Here is a 24,968-nt window from a genome sequence, read left to right as displayed (position 1 = left end):
ACCAAAAGGGAAAGTTAATGGTTAAATCCATCCACCTAGCCACTAGGCAGATCTCTCTGGAAGCCCATAACACTGCTTCTGGAGCCATTTCATCATCATGAATTCAGTAATAAGATAGCAGCTGGAATCTAGAAAAATGGCTGTAGTCCTTCTGCCCCACCTCAGAGTGGACTGAATTCAGACATAACAAATACTTGCTACTCACTTTTCGGTTTTCTTGTCTTCTGCTCAAGTGTCTGGCAAGTGTTCACTAACTCAGTATTTATAGTCTGGAGATTTCGTTGATCCGAAATTGCTTCCTCTAATTTACGCAGCAAAGGCTTAGCTTTTTCCCTGGCAGAGTGGGCTGCCTGATCTCCATCCTCCACCTGGATACCGACAGTTAATGCTGGATTTTAGCAGGGTGGCCGGGAAAGAAAGCAATTGAGCACTCACTCTTATGCACACGAAACTGAAAACGTGCTTTTCTTCTCAGGGAAGTGATAAGCCTCCACTGAACTTCTGCAATTCTGTGTTTGCATGGGCTTCGTATGCCTGAGCTATTTCTACAGCGGCAAAAGTCTTGGTATGTCAAGTCGCCTCTTTCTGCAAAGTTGCCTCTTTCATCAGCAGGCTGTTGACACCGCCTCTTACAGCTCCCCCTTTACTTCCTCCGCTCACTGCTAGTCGAGAGGGACTGAACTTCACAGTTCCTCTTTGTTTTTTTGGTTCCTCCTCCATTTTTACTTCAGGGTTTTAAGGACATCTGAGGAGACTTCCTGCGCATATAATGTAGTCAAAGGCCACCCTACCTGCTCCGCTGCCCCCTCCAACCATTGGCTGGCTTCTTGGACCTTCTTCCTGAGGATGGCTTCCTGGTTGACAGCATCCTCTTGCAGTTGTGTGATGGCTTCTAGTTGTTTCTGCCTAGTTAAAAAAAAGTCCAAACCACAAGCTGTCAGTGACATTTCAACAAAGAGTCACCCCCTGGGAAGTTATGACAAATTCAAACTTAATATACTTCCTCAGAGATGAGAGGAAAAAGTAAAAGTATTTACAATATAGATAAATGCTTCACAAATACAGAATTTTAATTAAAGCAATCGTATTGATCACTTAGTCTGATAACCTCACTTTACAGATAAGAACATTTAGTTTCCTATTCTACACTGGAATATTCAGTTCCCCACAAGCTACATTAATAGTACTTAGCTACGCTGGCACTACAATAAGGTCACTGTGACAGGTGCCATATTTACATAGCACAGCTAGCTTTTTCAAAAAGAGAAAAAAAAAGAAAGGAAAGGAAAAGCGAAGAAGGGAAAAGAAAAAAGAGAGAAAAAAAGAAATAAGTGCTTTGTTTCATGACCTTAGCCTTTCTCCTTAAGAATTGTCAGTCGTGGTGTGACTATGTGCCATGAGCACAGGAAGGGCTGCTCCCAAGAACAGACAGAAGTTAGCTGTTAGTATTTCCACTGCAGTCCTCTCTTTTCTAAAGCCTTTCCCCTCCCTTTCTTCCTCACCCCAAATCTCTTAGTGTTGTTATGTTACTTCTCTTTTGGAGCCAACCCTAATCCCCCAAATATATAAAAATGCATCTGTTAGCTGATGAGATTATTTAAACCATGCTATGTATCAGTATATCAATGGCTATGTGGAAACAACGTGACCTGAATAAGGACCTTAGCTCAAATGAATGAGAACCTTTGGGAGTTTCAAAGCAGTGAGGAAGACATTGTCAGGTTTAGGCCTTGTGCATACCTCTCAAATGTTAATACATAGTCAGAATCCCATTGTACATTGACATAAATCCAGCCCTGATTACAAGAAGGACCATATGAGAGACAAAGATGGTTTCAGAGAATGCTTCACCACTATGGTAAGCCAACAAACAAAACCCTAACCAAAAATAAAAACAACCTAACAACCTAAACACACATTCTACTGAGCATTGTCCAACAGCATGTAGTCAGTTTTTTCTTTTTTTTTAATTGTGGTTAAGAACATTTAACATGAGATCTACCCTCTTAGCACTTTAAAGTGCACCATACAGTACTGTTAACTATAGGCTCAGTGTTGTACAGCAGATCTCTAGAGCTTATTCATCTTGTGTAACTGAAACTTTATACCCGTTGAATTACAACCATCCATTTGCCCTTCCCAAGCCCCTGGAAACCACCATTCCACTCCCTGCTTCTGTAAGTTTGACTCCTTTAAATACCTCATGTAATCGGAATCATGCAGTATTTGTCCTTCTCTGACTGGTTTATTTCACTTATCATAATATCCTCAAGATTCATCCATGTTATCACATGTGGCAAAATTTCCTTCTTTATCGAAAAGCTTTCAAAAACTTTTTTTTTTAAAAAAAAGCTGAATAATATTTAATTGTATGTATATACCATATTTTCTTTATTTATTCATCCTTAATGAACATTTAGATTGTTTCCACATCTCGGCTATTATGACTAATGCTGCAATGAACCTGAGTGTGCAAATATCTTTTCGAGATTTTACTTTGAATTCTTTTGGATATATACCCAGAAGTGGGATTGCTGGATCATATGGTAGTTCTATTTTTAATTTTTTGAGAACCTCCAAACTGTTTTCCATAGCAGTTGCACCATTTTACATTCCTACCAACAGTATACAAGGGTTTCAATTTTTCTACACCCTTGCCAACACTTGGTATCTTTTGGGTTTTTTTTTTTTTTTATAATAGCCTTCCTAACAGGTGTGATTCATTCATCATTGTGAATGACTCATTGTGGTTTTTAATTGCACTTCCCTGATGACTAGTGCTGTGGAACATCTTTTCACGTACTTGTTGGCCAATTTTATATCTTCTTTGGAAAAATGTCTATTCTTTTGCCCATTTTTAAATTGGCTTTTTGTATTGAGTTGTAGAAGTTCCTTCTATATTTTGAATATTAACCTCTTTTCAGATATATGGTTTGCAAATATTTTCCCCCATTCGATAGGTTACCTTTTCACTCTGTTAAATCTTTTGCTGTGTGCTTTTTAGTCTGATGTAGAACTACGTGCATATTTTTTCTTCTGTTGCTTGTGCCTTTGGTTTCATATCCAAGAAAATATTGCCAAGACCAATGTCATGAAGCTTTTCCCCTAAGTTTTCTTCTAGGAGTTTTATAGTTTTAAACCTTATGTTTTAGTCTTCAATCCATTTTGAGTTGATTTTTGTATATGGTGTATGATAGGGTTCATCTTTATTCTTTTGCATGTGGATATCCAGTTTTCCCAGTATCATTTGTTGAAAAGACTATCCACTCTCCATTGTGTATTCTTGGCACCCTACTTGAAGATCAGTTGACCATACATGTGAGGGTTTATTTCTGGACACTCTATTCTATTCCATTGGTCTGTAGCTTTGTAATATATTTTGAAATCAAAACGTGTGATACCTCCAGCTTTGTTCTTCTTTCTCAAGATTGTTTTGGTCCTTTGTAGTTCCACATGAATATTAGGATTGTTCTTTTCTATTACTGTAAAAAAATGTCATTTGAATTTTGGTAGAGATTGCATTGAATCTGTAGATTGTTTCGGGTAGTACAGACATGTTAACAACATTAAATCTTCCAATCCATAAACACAAGATGTCTTTCCATTAGTTTGCATCTTCTTTAATTTATTTCAGTGTTGTTTTATAGTTTTAAGTATGCAAGTCATTATCTCCTTAAAGTTTATTCTTATTTTATTCTTTGGATACTATTTTAAATAGGATTGTTTTCTCAGTTTCCTTTTCAGGAAGTTTATTATTAGTGTATAGAAATGCAACTGATTTTTGTATGTTGCCACTTTGCCGAATTTGTTTATTAGTTCTAACTGCTTTTTGTGGAGTCTTTCTATATACGGATCACGTCATCTCCAAACAGAGATGATTTTACTACTTCCTTTCCAATGTGGATGCCTTTTATTTCTTTTTCTTGCCTAATTGCTCAGGTTAGTACTTTCAGTACTACGTTGCATAGAAGTGGTGAGAGCAAACATGCTCGAGCTGTTTCTGATCTTAGAGCAAAAGCTTTCGGTCTTTCATCATTGAGTATGATGTTAGCTGTGGGCTTTTCACATACGACCTTTATTATGTTGAGGTAGTTTCCTTCTATTTCTAGTTTTTTGAATATTTTTATCATGAAAGGTGTTGAATCTTATCAAAAGCTTTTCTGCATCAATTTAGATGATAATGTGCTATTTATCCATCATTTTGTTAATGTGGTGTATCATATTAATTGATTTTCATATGTTGAACCATCTTGCATCCCAGAGATAAATCTCACTTGGTCATGGAGTATCAACTTTTCAATGGGCTGTTTAAAATGGTTTACTAGTATTTTGCTGAGGATTTTGTATCTATATTCATCAAGGATGAATAGTTTTCTTGTAATGTCTTTGGTTCTGGTGTCAGAATAATGCTGCCCTCATAAAATGAACCAGGAAATGATCCCTCATCTTCAATTTTTTGAAACTCTTTCAGAAGGACTGACATTAATTTTCTTTTAATGTTTGGTGATTCACCAGTAAAGTCATCTGGTCCTGGCTTTTTATTGGTTGGGAGTTTTTTGAATACTGCTTCAACCTCTTTACTAGTTATTAGTCTGTTCGGATTTTATGTTTCTTCCTGGTTCGGTCTTGATAGGTTGTACGTTTCTAGGAATTTATCCATTTCTTCAAAGTTTTCCAATTTATTGCTGTATAATTGTTCACAGCAGTCTCTTATGTCCCATTTTCCCCCTGGTGGCATCAATTTTAATGTCTCTTCCTTCACTTCTCATTTGAGTTTTCTCTTTTCCTTAGCCTAGCAAAAGATTTTCAATTATGTTTATCTTTTCAAAAACAAACAAATCAAGTCTCATTGATTTTTTTAAAATGTTTTTATATTATCTATTTTGTTTATTTCTGCTCTAATCTTTACTATTTCCTTCCTTGTGCTTACTTTGGACTTAGTTTTTTCTTTTCTTTTTATAGTTCCTTGAGGTGTAAAGTTAGGTTGTTTGAGATCTTTCTTCTTCTTCTTTTCTTTTTTTTTGGCTGTGCTGTGCAGCTTGCAAGATCTCAGTTACCCAACCAGGGATTGAACCTGGGCCATGGCAGTGAAAGCCCAGGATCCTAACCACTAGGTCACCAGGGAACTCCCAAGATCTTTCTTCTTTTTAATGTAGGTATTTATCATTACTAACATCCCTCTTAGTACTGCTTTTTTTTTTTTTTTTTTTTTTTGCTGTATGTGGGCCTCTCACTGTTGTGGCCTCTCCCGTTGTGGAGCACAGGCTCCGGACGCGCAGGCCCAGCAGCCATGGCTCACGGGCCTAGCCGCTCCACGGCATGTGGGATCCTCCCGGACTGGGGCACTAACCCATGTCACCTGCATCGACAGGCGGGCTCTCAACCACTGCGCCACCAGGGAAGCCCCAATATATTCTGTAGCTATTTGGTGGAATCCTTTATATATGTCTGTTAGGTCCATTGTATCTATAGTATTGTTCAAGAGTGCTGTTTCCTTATTGATCTTCTGTCTCAATGTTCTTTCCATTATTGAAAGTGGGGTATTGAAGTCTCCTACAATGACATTATATTGCTATCTATTTCTCCCTTTAATTCTGCCAATGTTTGCTTTATATATTTAGGTGCTCTGATATTGGGTGCAATTATATTTATAATTGTATCTTCCTGGTGAATTGACTCATCGTTTTATAATATTCTTTGTCTCTTATGACAGATTTTGACTTACAGTCTATTTTTTTGGGCATAAGTATAGTCATCCCTGTTCTCTTTTGATTAGCATTTGCACATAATCTCTTTTACCATGCCTTCACTTTCAGCCAATATGTGTTCTTAAATCTAAACTGAGTCTCTTAGAACAGTAGGGAGATGCCTTAAAAAACTAAAATAGAGCTACCATTTCAACCAACAATCCCACTCCTGGGCATATATCTGGAGATAACCATAATTCAAAAAGATACAGGTCCCCCAGTGTTCATTGCAACACTATTTACAATAGCCAAGACATGGAAGCAACCTAAATGTCCATCAACAGATGAATGGATAAAGAAGATGTGGTATACATATACAATGGAATATTACTCAGCCATTAAAATGAATGAAATAATGCCATTTGCAGCAACATGGATGGACCTGGAGATTATCATACTAAGTGAAGTAAGTCAGACAGAGAAAGACAAATATCATATGATATCACTTATATGTGGAATCTTTAAAAATGTCACAAATGAACTTATTTACAAAACAGCAACAGACTCAAAGACTTTGAAAACAAACTTATGGTTACCAAAGGTGAAAGGTGGGGGGAAGGCATAAATTAGGAGTTTGGAATTAACATATATACACTACTATATATAAAATAGATGATCAACAAAGACCTACTGTATAGCACAGGGAACTCTACTCAATATTCTGTAATAACCTAAATGGGAAAAGAATCTGAAAAAGAATGGATATATGTATATGTTTATACATATATCACTGAATCACTTTGCTGTACACATGAAACTAACACAACACTTTAAATCAACCATACTCCAATATAAAATAAATTTTTTTTAAAAAAATGAGTCTCATAGACAGAATATAGTTGGGTCTTGTTTTTTAATCCATTCAATCTGCTCTGTCTTTTATTTTGGGAGTTTGATCTATCTACATTTAAAGTAATTATTGATAGGGAGGGACTTACCATTGCCATTTGGTTAATTGTTTTCTGTCTTGTAGTTCTTTTGTTCCTCTTTTCCTGTCTTCCTTTATGTTTCATTGATTTTTTAAATATTGATATGTTTTGATTACTTTCTTTTTCTTTTGTGTATCTTTTATAGGTATTTTCTTTATGGTTACCATGGGGCATACATAAAACATCTTACAGTTATAGTAACCTATTTTAAGCTGATAACACCTTCAATCACATACCATAAACCTACACTTTTACCTCTCTGCCCCCCATTTTATGTTTGATGTCACAATTTATATCTTTTTATATAGTATACCATTAACAAATTTTTATACTTTTGTTTATAATACTTTTTTAAAACTTTTATCCTAGAATTAAAAGTGATTTACTGTGTTTGCCTATATATCTACCTTTACCAGTGAATCTTATACTTTAATATGCTCTCATATTGCTGTTTAAGGTCCTTTTGTTTCAACTTGAAGAACTCCTTTTAGCATTTCTTGTGAGGCAGGCCTAGTGGTAATGAACTCCCTCAGCTTTTGTTTGTAGGCAAAGTCTTTATATCACCTTCATTTTTGAGGGACAGTTAGTTTTGCTGGTTATGGTGCTCTTGGTTGATAGTTCTTTACTTTCAGTACTTCAAATATATCATCCCACTCCCTTCTGGTCTACAAGGTTTCTGCTGAGAAATCCACTGATAGTCATGAGATCTCCCCCGTACCTGACAAAACCCTTCGCTTGCTGCTTTCAAAATTCTCTCTTTGACTTCTGACAATTTGATTATAATGTGTCTCAGTGTGGATTTCTTTGGGTTCATCTTATTTGAGATCTGTTAGTCCTCCTGGGTCTGGGTGTCCTTCCCCAGATTTTGGAAGTTTTCAGCCATTATTTCTTTGAATAACCTTTCTGTCCCTTTCTTTCTCTCTTCTCCTTCTGGGACTCCCAGAATACATATATTGGTCTACTTGATAATATCCCTTAAGCCCCTTAAGTTTTCTTCACTCTTTTTCATTCTCTATCTCAATCTCTTTTTTTTTTTTTTTTCACTCCTCTGACTGGATAATTTTCAATGACCTCTCTTCAAGTTCACTGATCTTTTCTTCTGCATCTGCTATTGAACTCTTCTGGTAAAATTTTCAGGATTCTTCTGCTCCAAGATTTCTGTTTGGTACTTTTTGTCTCTTTGTTGACAGTCTCACTTTGTTCATGCATTGTTCTCCCAATCTCATTGAACAACTTTATGACAGCTAGTTTGAATTCTCTGTGGGGTAAATCATTTACCTCTGTCTTATTAGGTAAGTTTTTGGAGATTTATTTTGTTCCTTTGTTGGAGACATATTTTCCTGTGTCTTCATTTTTCTTGACTCTTTGTATTGGTATCTTCACATCAGAAAAAAGATCCACCTCTCCCAGTATTAGCAGACTGGACTTATACAGGAAAAATTCCTTACCAGTCACTTTGAGCAGAGTTTCTAGGAGCCTCTCAAATCTTTATGTTGGTTCAACCCACCATTTTTGTTCTTAGTGGAACCTAGCCATCCAGGGTATAAGGGTCCCATCATCGCTCTAAGATGGGTGTGACAGAAGCCAGTCTCTTAGGAACCCCCCAGAATAGCTGGAATGTTGGATGTGTGATCCAACTCTTTCCTTCCCTAGGGAGAAGCTGTGATCTGGAATTTTTTATCCACTTACTCTGTGCTAAGCTAGGGGGAGGGGCTATGATGAGTGCTTGTGTGCCAATTCAAACCACTGTCTTTGTTCTCAGTGTCCCCCAGATGTCTATAGTACACCCAGTTCTGTCTTCATTCTGAGACAGGTGAGACAGAAGCTGGTATTTTGGGCAGTCCTCAGCAAAGTTGGAATGTTGGGCACAATAGTCCAACTCTTTCCCTATTCAGGAAAAAGCTAGGAGCTGGGGGGTTCCTTCTGATCATATAACACTGTGCCAGGAGAAGGAATTATGGTGCAAGGGTATCTAGAATTTTCCTACCATCTTTGATGTGGTTGGTTACCCATCATGGTTACCCAAGGTGAAGGAGCCTCTTAAGTATTAGTTTCTGGGTTTCTCACAAAAGGAATTTGCTCATGTATTACTGTTGAGTCAGTGCCCCCATTGGGAGAAGGAGGGTCCAGTGCTTCCTATTCCACCTTCTTGCTGACATCACCTCCTCTGTTTTTTAAGACATCAATTTTATCTACTTTTATCTTTTCCGGGAATAGTCTAAGCTATCAGGAGTGTCCATTATCTTTCAAGGGGAAGCCAAAGGACTGTAAGGCCCAATAGAAACCCATATTTAATGATACTAAGGCTTTTAATCACTTATATCTATTTGTACCTATAAGACAATAACATTTATTTACTTTATGAAGCACAGCAGCCTTAGAAAAAGCTTTAAAAAACTAGATAGTACCATTCATTAAAGATATTCAACAAATGTCGAAACTTCAAAGATTTTTCTTCTATAGAGATTTTCGTTATCATGTTGAGAGGCATAGTAGCTTTAGCTTTGGGTGTGCGTGTGTGTTTAAATTCAACAACTCGCCTTGCTAACATGTCCTAATGCTAAATCTTGATTTTTTTACTCCTGCCACGTCTGAGTCTCCCCCAGACTTTGCCATCTAGCACCCCATTTACCTAGTTTTCAGACCAAAACCACCTAAGTCAAGGATGATTCTCTTTCTTGCATTCCCACATCTAACTCACTAGTAAGTCAGATCTGATCTATCCTCAAAATATAGTTTGAATCCAACCATTTCATATCACCTTCATAACTATCACCCTGGCTCACATTATACTTCTCACCTGGACTATTACAATAGCACTTATCTCAGGGGCTTTCTTGACCATGACTCAGTAAATATTTTATATTTTAACTAAGCGCGCGTGCGCACACACACACACACACACACACACCTAGCTGAAACAAAAATTTTATGATATATTACTTACACTTACTATATACAATGTATTCCGGTATTTTTATATTTATTTTTTTAAGTGGGTCATAATCCAGTAAATTGATTTCAGGATCTCTAATTGGTGATCTGTTATTGAAAAATACCTCTTCTCACTGGTCTCACTGCTTTCCCTCTTGCCCTCTATAGACAATTCTCTACATGGCAGCCAGAATGATTTTTCAAAACACAAGTTATATTACTTCCCTGCTTGTAATCCTCCAATTGCTTCCCATCTACTCAGAATAAAACCTCAATTCCTAAACATGAACTGCAAGGCTGTGGACTTGACCCCTGCCTATCTTTCTGACCTCATCTCTTACCACTGCCCAGCACTCATTCCATCCCTGTCATGCTGTCCTCCTGCTGCTCCACAAACATACCAAGCTCGTTACAACCCCAGGGCCTGTGCACTTGCTATTTCCTCTGCCTAGAACACTCCCCAGATCATCACATAGCTCACTCTCTCACTTCATTTATCTACTCAATTTATCATCCCACAAACAGGCCCTTCCTGACCATTCTTTCTAAAATTAGGTCCTGGTCATTCTTGGTCTTCTTATCCTGCTTTAATTTTCTTCATATCACTTACTACTCCCTGGGATTATATTATATAATTATATGTTCATTCATTATCTGTGTCCCTTGATAGATGTTAGTGTCATGGAGGTAGAGATTTCTGTCCTATTTGCTATAATTCCCTAGCATTTAGGGGGAAAACAAGGCTGGCAAAGATGTGGCACTTGGATGTACAAAAGCATGTACAAATGATGACATGTTTTCCTCACCAAGCCCTCCAAAAGCGTTTTTTTTTTTTTTCTTTCACTGCCTCTCGTTGCCTCACTCAATTCTTTCCATTCCTCAGCACTGGAGGCTGTTTCTCTTGCACCAAAACGGAAGCTTTCTCCTCAGCAAACAGCTAACTCCTGAAAGTTTAATTTTAATAAATATTTCCTACTTCATCTAAATATAGAATTCCCTCTCACCATCACAAAATACTTCACTCATGTTCTTATTCACAGTTAATACCTATAGCCAAATCATTTTGTGTATAGCCTCTATATGGCTTTGTGTCCTTTAAATTGTGTTTAGAAGGCAGGGGCTAAGCCATCCTTCCACTGATGAGTGTTATTCTGCCCAATGCTAAGTTCCTAGAATATTATTAATAAATATTACATTCTATTTTAACAAGTAGAAGGTGGGGGATTAATAGTTGAAAGAATATATGTTTTGAAGTAGACCATATCTAGGCCTGATCCCAGCTCTCACTTAACCCCACCAGGGTAACCTCTCTGCAGACAAATGTGTGTCAAATTCTTAGCACTATATGCAACACAATGAGCTCTCAACGAATCGTACCTATTATTATTTAACTGGGCCGTTTGTGTGTCTAATAGGATAATACAGAAGATTCACTTACTCCTAGATGACTCTAGGGCAGGCCTCTCTCCAAATAGTTCTATGTTGCTAAACAGAAGAATTTCAATGCTCCCTTTTGTGGAGATGGTATCTGTGTAAGGAAGCTGCGTATCTACTTAACCCATTCCTCCTTTACCACTATGGGGAAGTCTGGGCTCCCGGTTTCTTTTTTTTTTTTTTTTTGCGGTACGCGGGCCTCTCACTGTTGTGGCCTCTCCCATTGTGGAGCACAGGCTCCGGACGCGCAGGCTCAGTGGCCACGGCTCACGGGCCCAGCCACTCCGAGGCATGTGGGATCTTCCCGGGCCGGGGTCACGAACCCGTGTCCCCTGCATCGGCAGGCGGACTCTCAACCACTGCGTCACCAGGGAAGCCCTCCCGGTTTCTTAGGGAAAGCAGAGCATCTTCTTGAGAGTTCCTTCTGTTATTAAACTCTCTCTGATACCTAGTTTCCTTATTTGGGGGGAATAAAATAGTTTCTTCTTGCTATTTTCTTTCAGCAATCTTGGTCTCTAAGTACATTTTTTTCTTTTACTTTATTTAAATGAAAAATACACCCATATTCATTCATTCAGTCAGTCAAAAAGCATTTCTTAAGGGAATGCTAAGTAAGGCATTAGCAGCTATATAAATAGTGGTTAACAAAAGATCTAACCCCTGTCCTTGTTTAGTATGTGGTTTACACAGTGTACAAATTTCGAGAGTTTTCCCCAGAAAACATAATAATTAAGGGGAATTCCCTGGCAGTCCAGTGGTTAGGACTCCGTGCTTTCACTGAGGGCGAGGGTTCAATCCCTGGTCAGGGAACTAAGATCCCAAGGAACTAAGATCCCACAAGCCGTGCAGTGCAGCCATAAATACATACATACATACACACATACACACATACATAAAACACAGGTACTTAAAAAAAAAAAGAATTAAGGTGAGAGGAAGGATAAGATTTTAAGTCACTTTATATTTAGAGTCTTCTATTCCCTATGACTTCTTTCACTTGAAATTTAATTGACTAGGGCCCAATGTAATGCATTGTACCCTGAGATGGAACATAAAGCCCAATGGGAGAGGAGTCAACAGTCCCAGCATCAAGTCCTTCCATTAACAGAGCTATTCATAGATTTTCCATGAATAACTCTCAGGTCTTGATCAATTCACTTTACATCCTTTTGCCCCAGTCCTCTGTAAAATTATGAGGTTTTACTAAATAATCTGTAAGGCCCCTTCTGGTTAAAAGAATTCTATAGTCTGATTCCAAACTCCTTCTCTAGGGAAAAATAACTCAATATCTGGATTTCCATAGATTTCAAGTTTACGACTTGCAATTTTGAATATATAAGTCAATTTCATACTCTTTCACAATCCAAAATTGCCAGACAAAACGTCTTCCCTGAAAAAGTGTCACCTGAAATCAAGGTATACAACCTGAAAAAGGTAAACTGAATGCCATGGCACAATTACAAACATGCTATGTATATAAAACATGGGTTTCTTATATATAAGGGATCATCACCTGGGAAGAAATTCTTTTCTGAAATAAAAATATTCCAGCCTGAATCTCTTCAAAATCTCTATCAATTCGGCAAACTCTTTCTCAAGGGATTCTTTGTGGTTTCTCAAGCTGTTCAGCATTAATATACAAAGATTTAGCTTCTCTTCCTTGATATATGTGAATTCCTATAAGAAGAGTCACAAAACAAACTCCACTGTTCCAATGTTAAATATAAGGAAATAAGAGGCAATATAACATGCTGTGGCCATTCCCACCTCAATAGCATTCACGGTTACTGGACTCTAAAATTCTAATTGAACAGATACCAATTCGCAGTTGCCTACAGATTGATTACCCTGTGGGTTGATTATCTCAATTTAACAAGTACATATTAGGTACCCATAGTGTGCCTAAAATTGAGCTTTGCTTTCTTTTTCTTAAGATACGTGACCATTTCATCAATAATCACAATTGCTTTAGAATATAATGGGACTAGGAAATGCAATAAAATCAGTATTTGTTGATTACCATATTCAAACACATATTAAAAACCTTTTTAGAAAGGTAAGTTTGGCAAGGGCTGAAATTAATATTCCAGAGTTTTCAGAGTTTACGTCATGCTTTAGCTTAACTCAGGGGGCTGAGAGATGTTAGGAAGTCGTCTGGCAGTCAAGAAGCAGAGATAATAAGTGATGGATAAATTAAAGAGATTTCTTTTTATATGCTTCCTTTCTAACAAAACTGGAACTAGCTACCTCAGAAGTTTCCATTTTTGATATTCTGCTAACTTCTGGTATAATAAAACTGCCAGAGTCTCAGGAATAAGATCCTTTTGCACAATAGTCATTCTATCAAAGTTAGAGAATTTTGATGGGAAAAATTCAAGCTTAGACCAGCCAGTCCTCACAAGGATTCAAATAAAATACACTTTTAATTAAATCAGCTTATTCACTTTTGCCTCTCCAAGGCATATCCCATATCCTCACACTCACTGTCTCTTTTGTCACCCTCACACTCACACACACTTATCGTAACCATCACACTCTTACTGTCACCCATATATGCACACTCCACGCACATCGCCAGAATGAGATGGCAGAACACTACAATAAAGTCTTAGAAATGATACTGTGTATAATAAGCATTACCTGGGTTAAGAAAGTACAAGAAAAACCAGGAAAATCACAAAATATAGAACACTTACAGTAAGCTTGTTCTCCCACTTTTCTTTCACAGTAATTTCTGGATTCGTTGCCCTAGTTACCCACTGTAGAGAACTATCAATGAGTGTTTCAACTTCAGGAACATCTTCATGCTGAAAAAGAGTTCCACATCTTCAACCAGGAATTCAGTGAAAGCCATATGCAATTATATAAGAAGAAGTAATTTAGACAAGGTTTTATACAGGTAATTTAGGAAGCCACCAGAGAGTTTCTTGTCATCTAAGGCCACCCAGTGGCTTTCCTTTATCCCAGGATGTTGCCATGTGTAGATGCTAACTCTCGTCAGGTGCCCTATACATGCTGAATATATTGGATAGAACTGTTTTCCAGAATAAAACCTACCCATTTTCATTCCCCTCTCAAATAGAAGGAAACAAGCATTTTCATGGATTTTTTTCATTCATCAAACTAAATACTACCTAGAATATGCTAGGTACTGTGAAAGGGACTGGAAATACCAACATGAAAATGTTGTTCTCTGTCTTTTCTGACCATCTAGAGTTTCCAGTCAAAAATCTAAATGGAGAAAGAGGTACTAGCCATTAGCCAGAAGGAAACTGTCCAACAGATACTGCATCTTCAGCCCTTTGATACCAAAGATTAACCTGTAGGAAAAGCAAGCTTAAGCAATCCATATCTAATGGTCAACTCATTAGTCCTGATTGACCCAGAACTAGAAGATCCACATCAGGAAGGTTTGAGAAAAATCTTCTCATTCCGTAGTGGGATAAATTTGGGTCCCAACACACAGATATGCTTGTGCTCAGCAAACAGACTGTAGGCCAATTATCTGCAGACGTTCCTGGCCAGTGAAACAGCACAGTATGCAGATGTTATACAGTACCAGCTTCTGAAGCATAGCTGTGAACTCCACTCCCTTTTGTTCAAGTGCTCTCAGTAACAGCAGCATTTCTTGGTCCATCATTGTGTCCAGAGATGACAAGCTGATTAAATTGCACTGCCACTTGGTTTCATCGTTCTGAAACAACTACCAAAATGTCCACAACTCTGTCATCTTAATAAAGAACATTATTTTTATTTTATGAAAATGATGCCCATGGGTCAATGTAATTATCCCCATCAAATAGTTCTAAATAGTCTTATGAAATCCTCCTAATATCCCCCCCAAAATTGTTTTCATTTTCTCTCTTAGATGGCTTTAACTTAACATGTACTCATTCTTAAGGAAAATTCACGTATCCAATAGATAACATTTACATGTAGGTGATATTTTATGGCTCTAATTTTATGAAAAGAGGGGAAGGGAAAGAAATTCACACACACAAAAAAAAACTGCTGGGGGGCACGCAATAAATCCCATTGAAAACAGACTGGTTTCTTTTGTCTGTCCTCCACTCACAGAAGATATTCTCAGATGATATTTCACAAAGCAAATTTCTTATACGTCTCTCAAAGCCTCTATGTCCTGTCATATTTTAGATATATGACAACAAAGTTAACTTTCTTCTTGCTATCTGTTGGAAGAAGGTCATAGGGCTCTTATTCCAGATTCCAATTAGAAGGCAAAGACTCCCTAATCCATTAGTGGGATAAACTTCAGAGCCAAAACACTGCCAGCTGTTTAACCCCTGTTCAGAACTCTAAAGCTTTACAGGATGGCATCTTGGCATCATTATTATCTCGGAGGACCGGGGATAAAAACACATTGCCGTGGCAGATTTGCCACCACTTCATTCAGTCTGGCAGTTTGGCTTGGTATCAAAAAACACAGTAAAAATGATGAGTATTTGAAACAGAATGTCAGGAAAGCACAGCCCTCAGCAGAATGTTCGAGGCTGCCTGAGACGGCCTTAGGTGAAGGCAGCATATGTGGCCCTGCATCCTTGGCAGGAGAAATTCAAACAGCATTTGCCCCAAGGACATTCTCTCCTTTCAAGGTCATATCACAGCTGTCAACAGGAGGACATTCTGGGCATATCCATCATCTATCCAACATGGAAAGACCATCAAAGTAGCGAAACAAAGCAATTTGCTAATAAAACATTTCCTAACGTAACAAGCACAAAACTGGAAAGTACAAAGGAGTAAAAATATAGTAGGGAGGTGGGTCCCAACATTTCATCCACAAGAAAGCTTTCGACTGTTTCCTCCCCTAGTGTAAAGAAATGGGTCTACGTACAAACTGGAGATTTTTTTTTTCTTCTTTTTTTTTTTTTTGCGTTACGCGGGCCTCTCACCGCTGTGGCCTCTCCCGTTGCGGAGCACAGACTCCGGACGCGCAGGCCCAGCGGCCATGGCTCACGGGCCTAGCCGCTCCGCGGCATGCGGGATCCTCCTGGACCGGGGCACGACCCCGTGTCCCCTGCATCGGCAGGCAGTCTCTCAACCACTGCGCCACCAGGGAAGCCCCAAACTGGAGATTTTAAAGCAATAATTCATTTTGCCATTTTAAAATTAACCCAAAACATATAAAAATGCTAATTTATGTTCAGAACATAATAATCAGTGTCATTAATTTGGGTTGGTACAATTACATCTTAATGCAAAGAAATTTCATCTTGTTTCTGAGCATCTTTATTTTTGGTAGATACATTTACTTTGGGGGTTTGGAGAAATACTAAAAATAGTTCATGGATCTCTACCGCTATCTTTCAGACCCCAGGCTGGGGATCACTGCAGGTAGTTTGTCCTGAAAAATATAAAGAATATAAAGATTTCTAAAGTCCAGATTCACTGAACACACATTTCCACAACCCCATGCTGGAGTCTCACTATAGTTTTCAGCCATAACTTGAAAAAGATCTGTTCTTCCAGGCTAAGAGACTTTAGACTTAGGTTCTATAAACTATCGACAGATTCCCTCAAAATGTCATGAGTGCTTTGCAGCAAGCTACAGAACTTCACTTAATAGCAAGCTATCCCATGTGGTGATTATTTTTTAAAGCCTTCCATTTGATGACAATCACCTACCTCCGCAGACTGAGCAAGAAAGAGTTCACAATGTAGAGAGTTTTCTCCTTCAGAGTTGACAGTCTTATGCTCTCCACTGACATTCAACTGGATTCCATTCCTTGGGGAAAAAAAAGAAAAAACGTAGTCGTCTGGTTAGGTATGCCTCCAATATTATGTTTTAAGTCACCACAATAAGGTTTATTTATCACCAAACAATCAGTAAGCACCCATGTGTGCCAAGGATTGTATAAGGTACCTAAGAATACAGAGGGGAATAAGAGGTAGTCCCTGGGACTTCCCTGGTGGCACAGTGGTTAAGAATCCGTCTGCCAATGCAGGGGACACGGGTTCGAGCCCTGGTCTGGGAAGATCCCACATGCGCAGAGCAACTAAGTCCGTGCACCACAACTACTGAGTCTGCGTTCTAGAGCCTGCAAGCCACAACTACTGAGCCCACGTGTCACAACTACTGAAGCCTGCGCACCTAGAGCCCGTGCTCCGCAACAAGAGAAGCCATCGCAGTGAGAAGCCCATGCACGGCAACAAAGAGTAGCCCCTGCTCACTGCAGCTAGAGAAAGCCTGCATGCAGCAATGAAGACCCAACACAGCCATAAATAAATAAATGAATGAATGAATGAATAAATAAATAAATAGAAAGAGGTAGTCCCTGCCCTCCAGGAGCTGCACACACTAGTGACTCCAGGTGGTTGCGAACAGGTAAGCTATAGTTTCTTTTTCTTAAGAATTGGAGCCAATAGTTAAAATTGTTAAAATTTTCACTAAAAATCTAGATTTCTGGTTTTTCTTTAAAAAATGGGAACATGTGGCCACACTGGGTCCATATATTCTTGATGTAACAATTATCTGGAGCTAAACAGAATAACCCCCCATCTTTACCTGGATAATGCACTTTCCTCATCGTCACTTCCCTAATGTAAGTATGTGCACTTACCCCACTGACTGTACTCATTTTTGTTACCTATGGACTCCTGGACTAGCATGTGACACATAATCAGAAACAAACGATTATAATATAAGGTAGTGGGTGCTAGGAAAGAGGTAAGAACAACGTGCCATGCATGAACTCAGAAGGATTACTTAATCTCAAGGTATCAGAAAAGCAAGGAAGGGTAAGGCAGGGTAATGCAAAACTTGTGAAGGAATTCGTCCTCTTAGGAGAAAAGCAGAGAAAATATCACTTACAAAGGTACAGAAGAAAAGAACGTGGCACATTCAAAGAACTGCACATAGCTCGGTAGGTGAAGAATGTAGGGCGGGGGCACATGACAGAAGGCTGGTGAAGGGGTGCTCTGTACTTACATGATGAGTTCCTGTTGCAAGTGCTGTAACTCATGAGCCAGTTTGTTTTTCTCCCCTCGTAAGTTCTGGAATCACATACAACATTAGGCCGCACGTGTTACTCTAGTGGGACCTTCACATTTACGTTTAATAACCCCACCTTGCAAGCTGTGAGATCATTATGGTATACCTCTATAACGCTTTCGTATTCTATGATGGTTGACTTAAGTTCTTCTATACTTAAATCCTTCTGAAAAGTAGGAGAGAGAATTAATAGCAAATAAATGTATGAGTCCACTAAATTGTATTTACTAGACTGTCAATCTGAGCCACGGAAGAATTGTAAATGCCCAAAGATGATGAGACCGTCTACTAATCTCATGATTGGAAAACTGAACTAGTCTGTGTTTGTGATTAAAACTAAGCAGAAGAGAATGGGACAGCAAGGCAGCTGTATCTGACTGGTGTTAATTATGTTCTGTCTTTGCCTGTCCAGTGGAATCATACCCTGCAAGGTAATTCTTAAGTCCAAGTCAGAATTATATTACTATGGTACATTTAAGAAAGAAAACAGTTTTTTACCTGCAGAATGACTAATGAATTATTAAGGCATCCAATTTTATCCAGTTCAAACCATATCTCTGTTAAAACCACAGTTTCGTACTGCAAGACCAGAGGGTACAGTCAGTGTCTGACCTATAGTTCTATCCCATGACTAGCATGGTGCCTGGAGCATGAAAAGTGCATTATGAGTGCTGGGCAGGAGTGCAAAATGGTGGAAAGACCAGAGTTACAGAGGAAGTGAGCAACCACCACCACCCCACGGCACTACATGGGGAGTGAGAGCACCCACGATGAGGTGATACCGTTGGTACAATATTCAGTATCCTGGTCAATGTCCACAAGCTGTGAATGACTCCTTTGAAACCCCATAAACTGCAGGGGAAGGAAAAGAAGTGAAATACTGCTCTTTCTTCACTCTCCTGTCTTGGAATGTGGAAGTTTATTAACTCAGTGTGTATCCTTCCTGGGTCTCTTAAAGCCACCATAACCAGCATCTTGGTAGCCGGCAAACTTAGTTACCAGATAGGCTATAATCACAGGACACAAAGATAAATAGAATAATATCTATCTATCAAATCAATCAATCAAACTAGGTAGAAAATAACTGAGGATATATTCTTCTTTTTCCCTAAAATGACTGACTGCACACTCATTTGTGTTGTTATGAATTAAAATTGCATCACCACTATCTAGCCAATGACTGGCAGATTGGCACACTAGTATTTGTTGAATAAAGGGATGAACATCACCAGAATTTACAGAGGATACGTTAAAACATCCCAGATGGAGAAGTCAGTATTCTTCACTCAGAAGAATATTTTTGTTCTTACAAATAAAGAAATGTCTTGTGACAGAATATTAGAATCAGATATGTTAACAGGGGTAAGTTACACAAATGACCATCTCCTTCCTTTATGACTTGGAGAGAGCTAATGAATCCCACAGGCCCTCATGTGAAGAGACAGAACCAACCTTCTGCAAACTTGCATCTTTATTAAGCAAAGTGTTCTCATATGTGTGTAACTGCATCTGAAAAGAAACACATTTAGGAAAGGCCATTGGGACATTGCTTTGGTAAAGGACAGGGCCACAAAATCATCCAATAGGGAGACATGTTTCTTTGGCACCTTTAACGTGCATGTGTTTTTCACTTTATAAAGAACATTCACGTTAGCCTCACAACAACCCTTGAGGTCAGGGTCATTGCCCTTGCTCTACCAGGAAGGAAATCGAACCTCAGCACTACCCAGAGACTTGCCCAGAGTCACACCCAGTAAGTGACAGAATGGAGACTAGAATCTGAGTCACCAACTCCAGCCAAGGGCTCTTCCCACTATTTCACACTTCATATAATAAGAGGACAGAGAGAGTCTTCATTTTCTTGATGAAATTAAAAATCTAGATAGGACACGAACAGAGTCCATATGGACATATAGAAAGCTCTTCCTCTTTTAAAAACATAGTTTAAAAATGTTCAAGATTTCTTGTAGCAAAGTGAATATTAAGGATCTATCAGTTTATTCAAACCAAAAGCAAGCTTGTTGGCGTAGGCTTCTAAATAGGATGTAATTGATTAAAATGTGTATTGATTGAATGGAAAACCTGGAAAAATAATCAGCATAGTCCGAAGTAGAATCATCATCCTTATATATATTTGATATCCCTTTATAGTTCTAAAGGCATCTTCACATAATCATCTCATCTGAGTTCCAACAAGCTTGTGGATGAGGTAGAAACTATCGTATCCATTTAATAGATGAGAAAACTGAGATTTAGAGAAGTTAACTACTTGCTTGTGGTTACAAAGCTTTTAAGTCGAGAAGACAGGATTTGAATCCGTGTCTTCTGGTTCTTTTCGCTAGTTTATGACAGTTGTGTTTTCCAAAACAGTCATTCCTAGAATAAAATCAATTTTAATGTCTAAATTATAACTGCTATAATATATGTATATGTACATACCCACCTGGAATTGGGGTGTCTGCTAAGAAAATTGAGAATTTCTCATATAGATATGAAATTTAAGTACATCATCATTTCAAACACATACTACAACAAAAATATTGTTCAAATAGGCCATTAGAGATGAGAATAAGCATGACACAAATTCTTGAATTTAATGACAGTTGTCTTCTGTTTCCTGATAATAATGTATTGCAGATAAAACAAAAATGCACAAAATATAGACTTTCTAGATGTAATATAGATAAAAATCATTTTTGTAAGATATCATTCCTTAAGGCAATAGAATTGAATTTAAAAATCAAGATAGATTTTTTCCCCCATCTCTCCTCATTTTCTGCATTAAGAAGGTACAATAGCTGAAATCTTCCCTAACTTAGGGATTTGCAAAATCAGATACTGTTAAATTAGAGATTGTCACTCTAATAAAAAGTATAAATAATAACAAGGGGTGGCAAGGATGTGGAGAAATTTGAACCCTCATACACAGCTGGTGGAAATGTAAAATAGCGCGGTCATTTTGGGAAAAGTCTGGCAGCTCCTCAAAACGTTAAACATAGAGTTATCATATGATACAGTAATTCCACTCCTAGGTATATACTCAAGAGAAATTAAAATATATGTCCACACAAAAACTTGTGCACAAATATTCATAGCAGCATTACTCATAACAGTAAAAAAGCAGGAACAGTCCAAATGTCCAGCAACCGATGAATGGATAAACAAAATGTGCTGTTTCCAAACAGTGGAATATTATTCAGCCATAAAAGGAAATGAAGTAATGATATACGCTCCTACATGAGTGAACTTTGAAAACATTATGTTCAGTGAAAGAAGCCAATCACAAAAGACCATCTAATGTATACGACTCCATTTATATGAAATGTCCAGAATCGGTAAATCCATGGAGATAGAAAGCAGACTAGTGGTTGTCTGGGGTTGGGGAGGAATGGCGAATGACTGCTAAAGGGATTTATTTTTGGATGATAAAAGTATTTTAAAATTGGTTTTGGTGATGGTTGCATAATTCTGAATATACTAAAAACCACTGACTCATATACTTTAAGTGGGTGAATTTAATGGCATGTGTATTATATATCAGTAAAGCTGCTACATTGAGAAAACAAAAACTGCCTTTTATATAACTCATATCTAGAGCAGTACAAATTTCAAAATTGATAACGAAAGGTTATTGTGTCAATGAGTCATATACACCTTCAAAAAGTAATACTAGTTTGATGAAAGAAAATATTTTACCAGTATTTGAGAAGTGCTTACTTGATGGTGTTTCTCAGTTTTAGACAATTCCTCAATCTTCTTTTCCAATTTATATATATCCATAATGTTCTTAGCATTCTAATGTAAAATAAGATAGTATTCTTAGATTCAGACCAAAAAAATAAAAGGAAATCACAAAGTGTTTTTTAGGAAGTAGTATTTTCATCATTGACATTGTAATCCATTTTAAATTAAGGGACAAAACTTTAGACTTTGTCCAAAAATAACACAATCCTTTTAACGTGATCATCCAGGAATACTCCCAGCAATCCCTTCTTATTTTCCATTTCACCTCGAGCACTCACTCCCTAGTCACACCTTCAAAGCTGTCATTACCAGCAACTGGGATCCCTCCATTATCTTAATTGCAACATCTCACTCTTCAGCCACCATTTCTTGTCTTTCCAGGTTACTTCTTCGTGCATCAGCAAACCTTCAATCCCCACTGGAGCCTACAATCCATTGATCCTACTACGTTCTCATTATCCTTCCACCTTCCCATGAGCTCCATTCCCTCTTGACTCAGCTTAAATTCTTCCATGGTCAATCGTTACAATCTCTCTCTTCCACACCCCTCCAATTCCCTTGGCTCTCCCCTACTTCTTAGTATTTTCTTTTTTCTTTTTTTTTTTTTTTTTTTGCGGTACGCGGGCCTCTCGCTGTTGTGGCCTCTCCCGTTGCGGAGCACAGGCTCCGGACGCCAAGGCTCAGCGGCCATGGCTCACGCGCCCAGCCGCTCCGCGGCATGTGGGATCTTCCCGGACCGGGGCACGAACCCGTGTCCCCTGCATCGGCAGGCAGACTCTCAACCACTGCTTCACCAGGGAAGCCCGAACCTCCTAGTTTTTAACCTCTAGTTTTTAACCAAATAATTCACTTCACAGTTCTACTTTTCCTAACCACCCTAGTTTAAATTGCACTCCCCACAACTCTGTTTTCTGCTCTTCTTTTCTCTGTGGCACTAATCACCATCTAACATGCTAGTTTCACATGGGCTATTTTGTTTAAGTCTGTATCCTTAACACCTAGAATAGAGTCTATCTCCCGATGAATGTGTGTATAATAAACAAACGAATAAATGTAAGTGAATAATTACCCGAACCATTGTGCCATTACTCTTCACATTGCATCAGATTTTTACTTCCTAAAGGATTCTTAGTGACATCTATAAGCCTTTTCTAATGTAAATCAATAATTGTAATGCTATCTCATGATGAAGGGTTCTAAGTCTCCTTCTTTCTATCTCAATTCTAAATTGGTATAGTACAATTCTTTGATGCTAGTCAATCATCTTAAATATGAGGACAAAAATATCTTACATTGGGAGCTTAACTGTAAAGCATTAGTTTCATGGAAACCTGGTCTTGTAGCTGTAACATGTCTGAATCTAACATAGAGTTTCTTTCCAATCTTTAGTTGTTCCTTTCCTATGAATTTTTTTAATGTCCACTTGGGCCATAAATTGGAAAACTCATCAGACTGTTCACCACAGCTTAATAAATACATCTAATAAACTTATATAAAACCCAAACAAAAAACCGTACATAATGATTAACTTTCAAAAGGTACCTATAGAGAATTTTCCTCCAAAATAGTAAGTTTCTGGTAGCTTTGCTACCTGTTCTTTCAATGTTTTAATTCTGTTGCTTAAAAATATATATTGCATAGAATTTTTCTTTTTTTTAGCGATTTTACTAGTATTTCCTAATATATATGAGGTATATTACGGTTAACCAAATGGTTTCACACGCATTATCTTAATCTTTAAAATAACTGTAGGGAATGGGTATTATTAATCCCTCAAAAGGTAAATGGCTTTTCCAAGGTTAGACTGTCAGTGAATTTAAGATCCGGGTCTTAGACTCAAAGACCTTTCCCATCTAGTTTCATGGAATAATAATAGAAAATTATTAGATAATGTCTATACTTTCCTTCTTGATTTGTATATTTTTTAGATGAGTTAATTTCATTTCATCTTAACTCTGAATTTCTTACATCCCATTTCTACCATGGATGATTACAAAGGTATAACATACTTCTGCCCAGACAGGAAAACCCTGTCTACTCTTCCTCACTTATCATTTGACAAAGCAACCTGGTATTTGGTCCACAGGAGCCTGAAATTCACATGATTTATATTTAACCCAGGGTCAGCACCCATGATTGTATGATTTCCATATGCTTATCTGTGCCCTTTTAACAATTTCAACATACCTCTTCTTGGAGAATCCGAATCTTAAGAATCAGAGCCCGGTTTTCTGCCTCCTGATTTATTAAGAGAAAAATAATTTAAAAGTATTTGAGAAGTTTATGAAAATACCAAATATTTACTTCCAGGGCTATCAACATTTTTTCTTTTTATCAACCTTAAATATGACATTGACATATCACAAATAATCCTAGCCTAAAATATTCTCAATACGGGGTTAAGCCTTTGGCTTCGGTTTCTTGGGATCAGTGAAAAGTCACTCTTCTTGACTCAATCTAACTATGACAGGAAAGGAAAGACGAAAAACAAAAGAAAACAGCGTGGTATTTTTCCCTGCTACTTTACCGCCATCTGCTTATGACACATAGTGTGAACTCATCTATTTAAACGGCACCTTGAAATCAAAGAGTACTAGCTTTCTATTTGAAGCTGTGGCTATTCTCAGATTCAACATTACCAGAACATAGGAACATCAAAAATCATTTTATAATTAGGAGCCCTAAATTCAGAACCATCAGAAGAAAACATATTCCAGGACAGGATATACACCAAAATGTTAACAGTAAATCTTGTGGATAGGGTAGGGTAAAGATTTTGTGGGATTTTATTTTTTCTTTGCTAATATATATTTTCTTATTTTTACAGAGTGAACAGGTACTACCTTTATAACATAAAAATAAAAGGGAGGCCATCTCAGGCTAGGATGTCATTGGTACAAGAACGAAGGAACATAGGAACATAGTTGGAATCAGAAGACCTGAGTTCAGTTCTCACTCTACCATTCATTAGACAATGGACTTTGAATAATCAAAACATTTCTAAACTTTAGCTATAACTCTATTAATTTTTTTAAATGAAGAATAGCAAAAACTATATATATTAAAAGAATAGCAGCTTCTGTTTCTACCTCACAGAATCTCTGTGAGGACCAATGAGAGGAAACATTAAAAATTCTTTTGAAATTATAAAACATTGAATTGTAAAAG

The 24,968-nt window shown here is 37.8% G+C and overlaps 2 protein-coding genes across 6 annotated transcripts in view; both read right to left on the bottom strand.

Annotated features, from left to right (window-relative positions):
- The window catches only part of LRMP (lymphoid restricted membrane protein), a 50,361-nt gene extending 49,524 nt beyond the window's left edge, over positions 1 to 837 (bottom strand). For 3 of the 5 annotated variants that reach the window (XM_029204384.1, XM_029204385.1, XM_029204388.1), the window contains exons 1-2: positions 792 to 825; positions 206 to 368 (exon numbers count right to left, since the gene is read on the bottom strand). The gene's annotated coding sequence lies outside the window, so the exon portion shown is untranslated. Of the gene's footprint in view, positions 1 to 205; positions 369 to 791 lie in introns of all 5 variants that reach the window. The other 2 variants (XM_029204386.1, XM_029204387.1) reach the window with 1 other exon arrangement.
- LOC114885066 (lymphoid-restricted membrane protein) overlaps positions 369 to 24,968 on the bottom strand; it is a 43,457-nt gene continuing 18,857 nt past the window's right edge. The window contains exons 8-17 of the mRNA XM_029204383.1: positions 23,988 to 24,038; positions 21,774 to 21,851; positions 19,509 to 19,565; positions 18,163 to 18,222; positions 17,994 to 18,058; positions 16,691 to 16,790; positions 14,604 to 14,738; positions 13,741 to 13,851; positions 12,558 to 12,721; positions 369 to 906 (exon numbers count right to left, since the gene is read on the bottom strand). Of these exons, the coding sequence (XP_029060216.1) occupies positions 723 to 906; positions 12,558 to 12,721; positions 13,741 to 13,851; positions 14,604 to 14,738; positions 16,691 to 16,790; positions 17,994 to 18,058; positions 18,163 to 18,222; positions 19,509 to 19,565; positions 21,774 to 21,851; positions 23,988 to 24,038 (1,005 nt within the window). The 3' untranslated portion in view covers positions 369 to 722. The remainder of the gene's footprint in view (positions 907 to 12,557; positions 12,722 to 13,740; positions 13,852 to 14,603; positions 14,739 to 16,690; positions 16,791 to 17,993; positions 18,059 to 18,162; positions 18,223 to 19,508; positions 19,566 to 21,773; positions 21,852 to 23,987; positions 24,039 to 24,968) is intronic.

Source organism: Monodon monoceros, unplaced genomic scaffold (assembly GCF_005190385.1).
Source record: "Monodon monoceros isolate NGI ecotype Baffin Bay Population unplaced genomic scaffold, NGI_Narwhal_1 Super_Scaffold_6, whole genome shotgun sequence".
Lineage (NCBI taxonomy): Eukaryota > Metazoa > Chordata > Mammalia > Artiodactyla > Monodontidae > Monodon > Monodon monoceros.
This window is presented reverse-complemented; position numbering and strand designations above follow the sequence as displayed.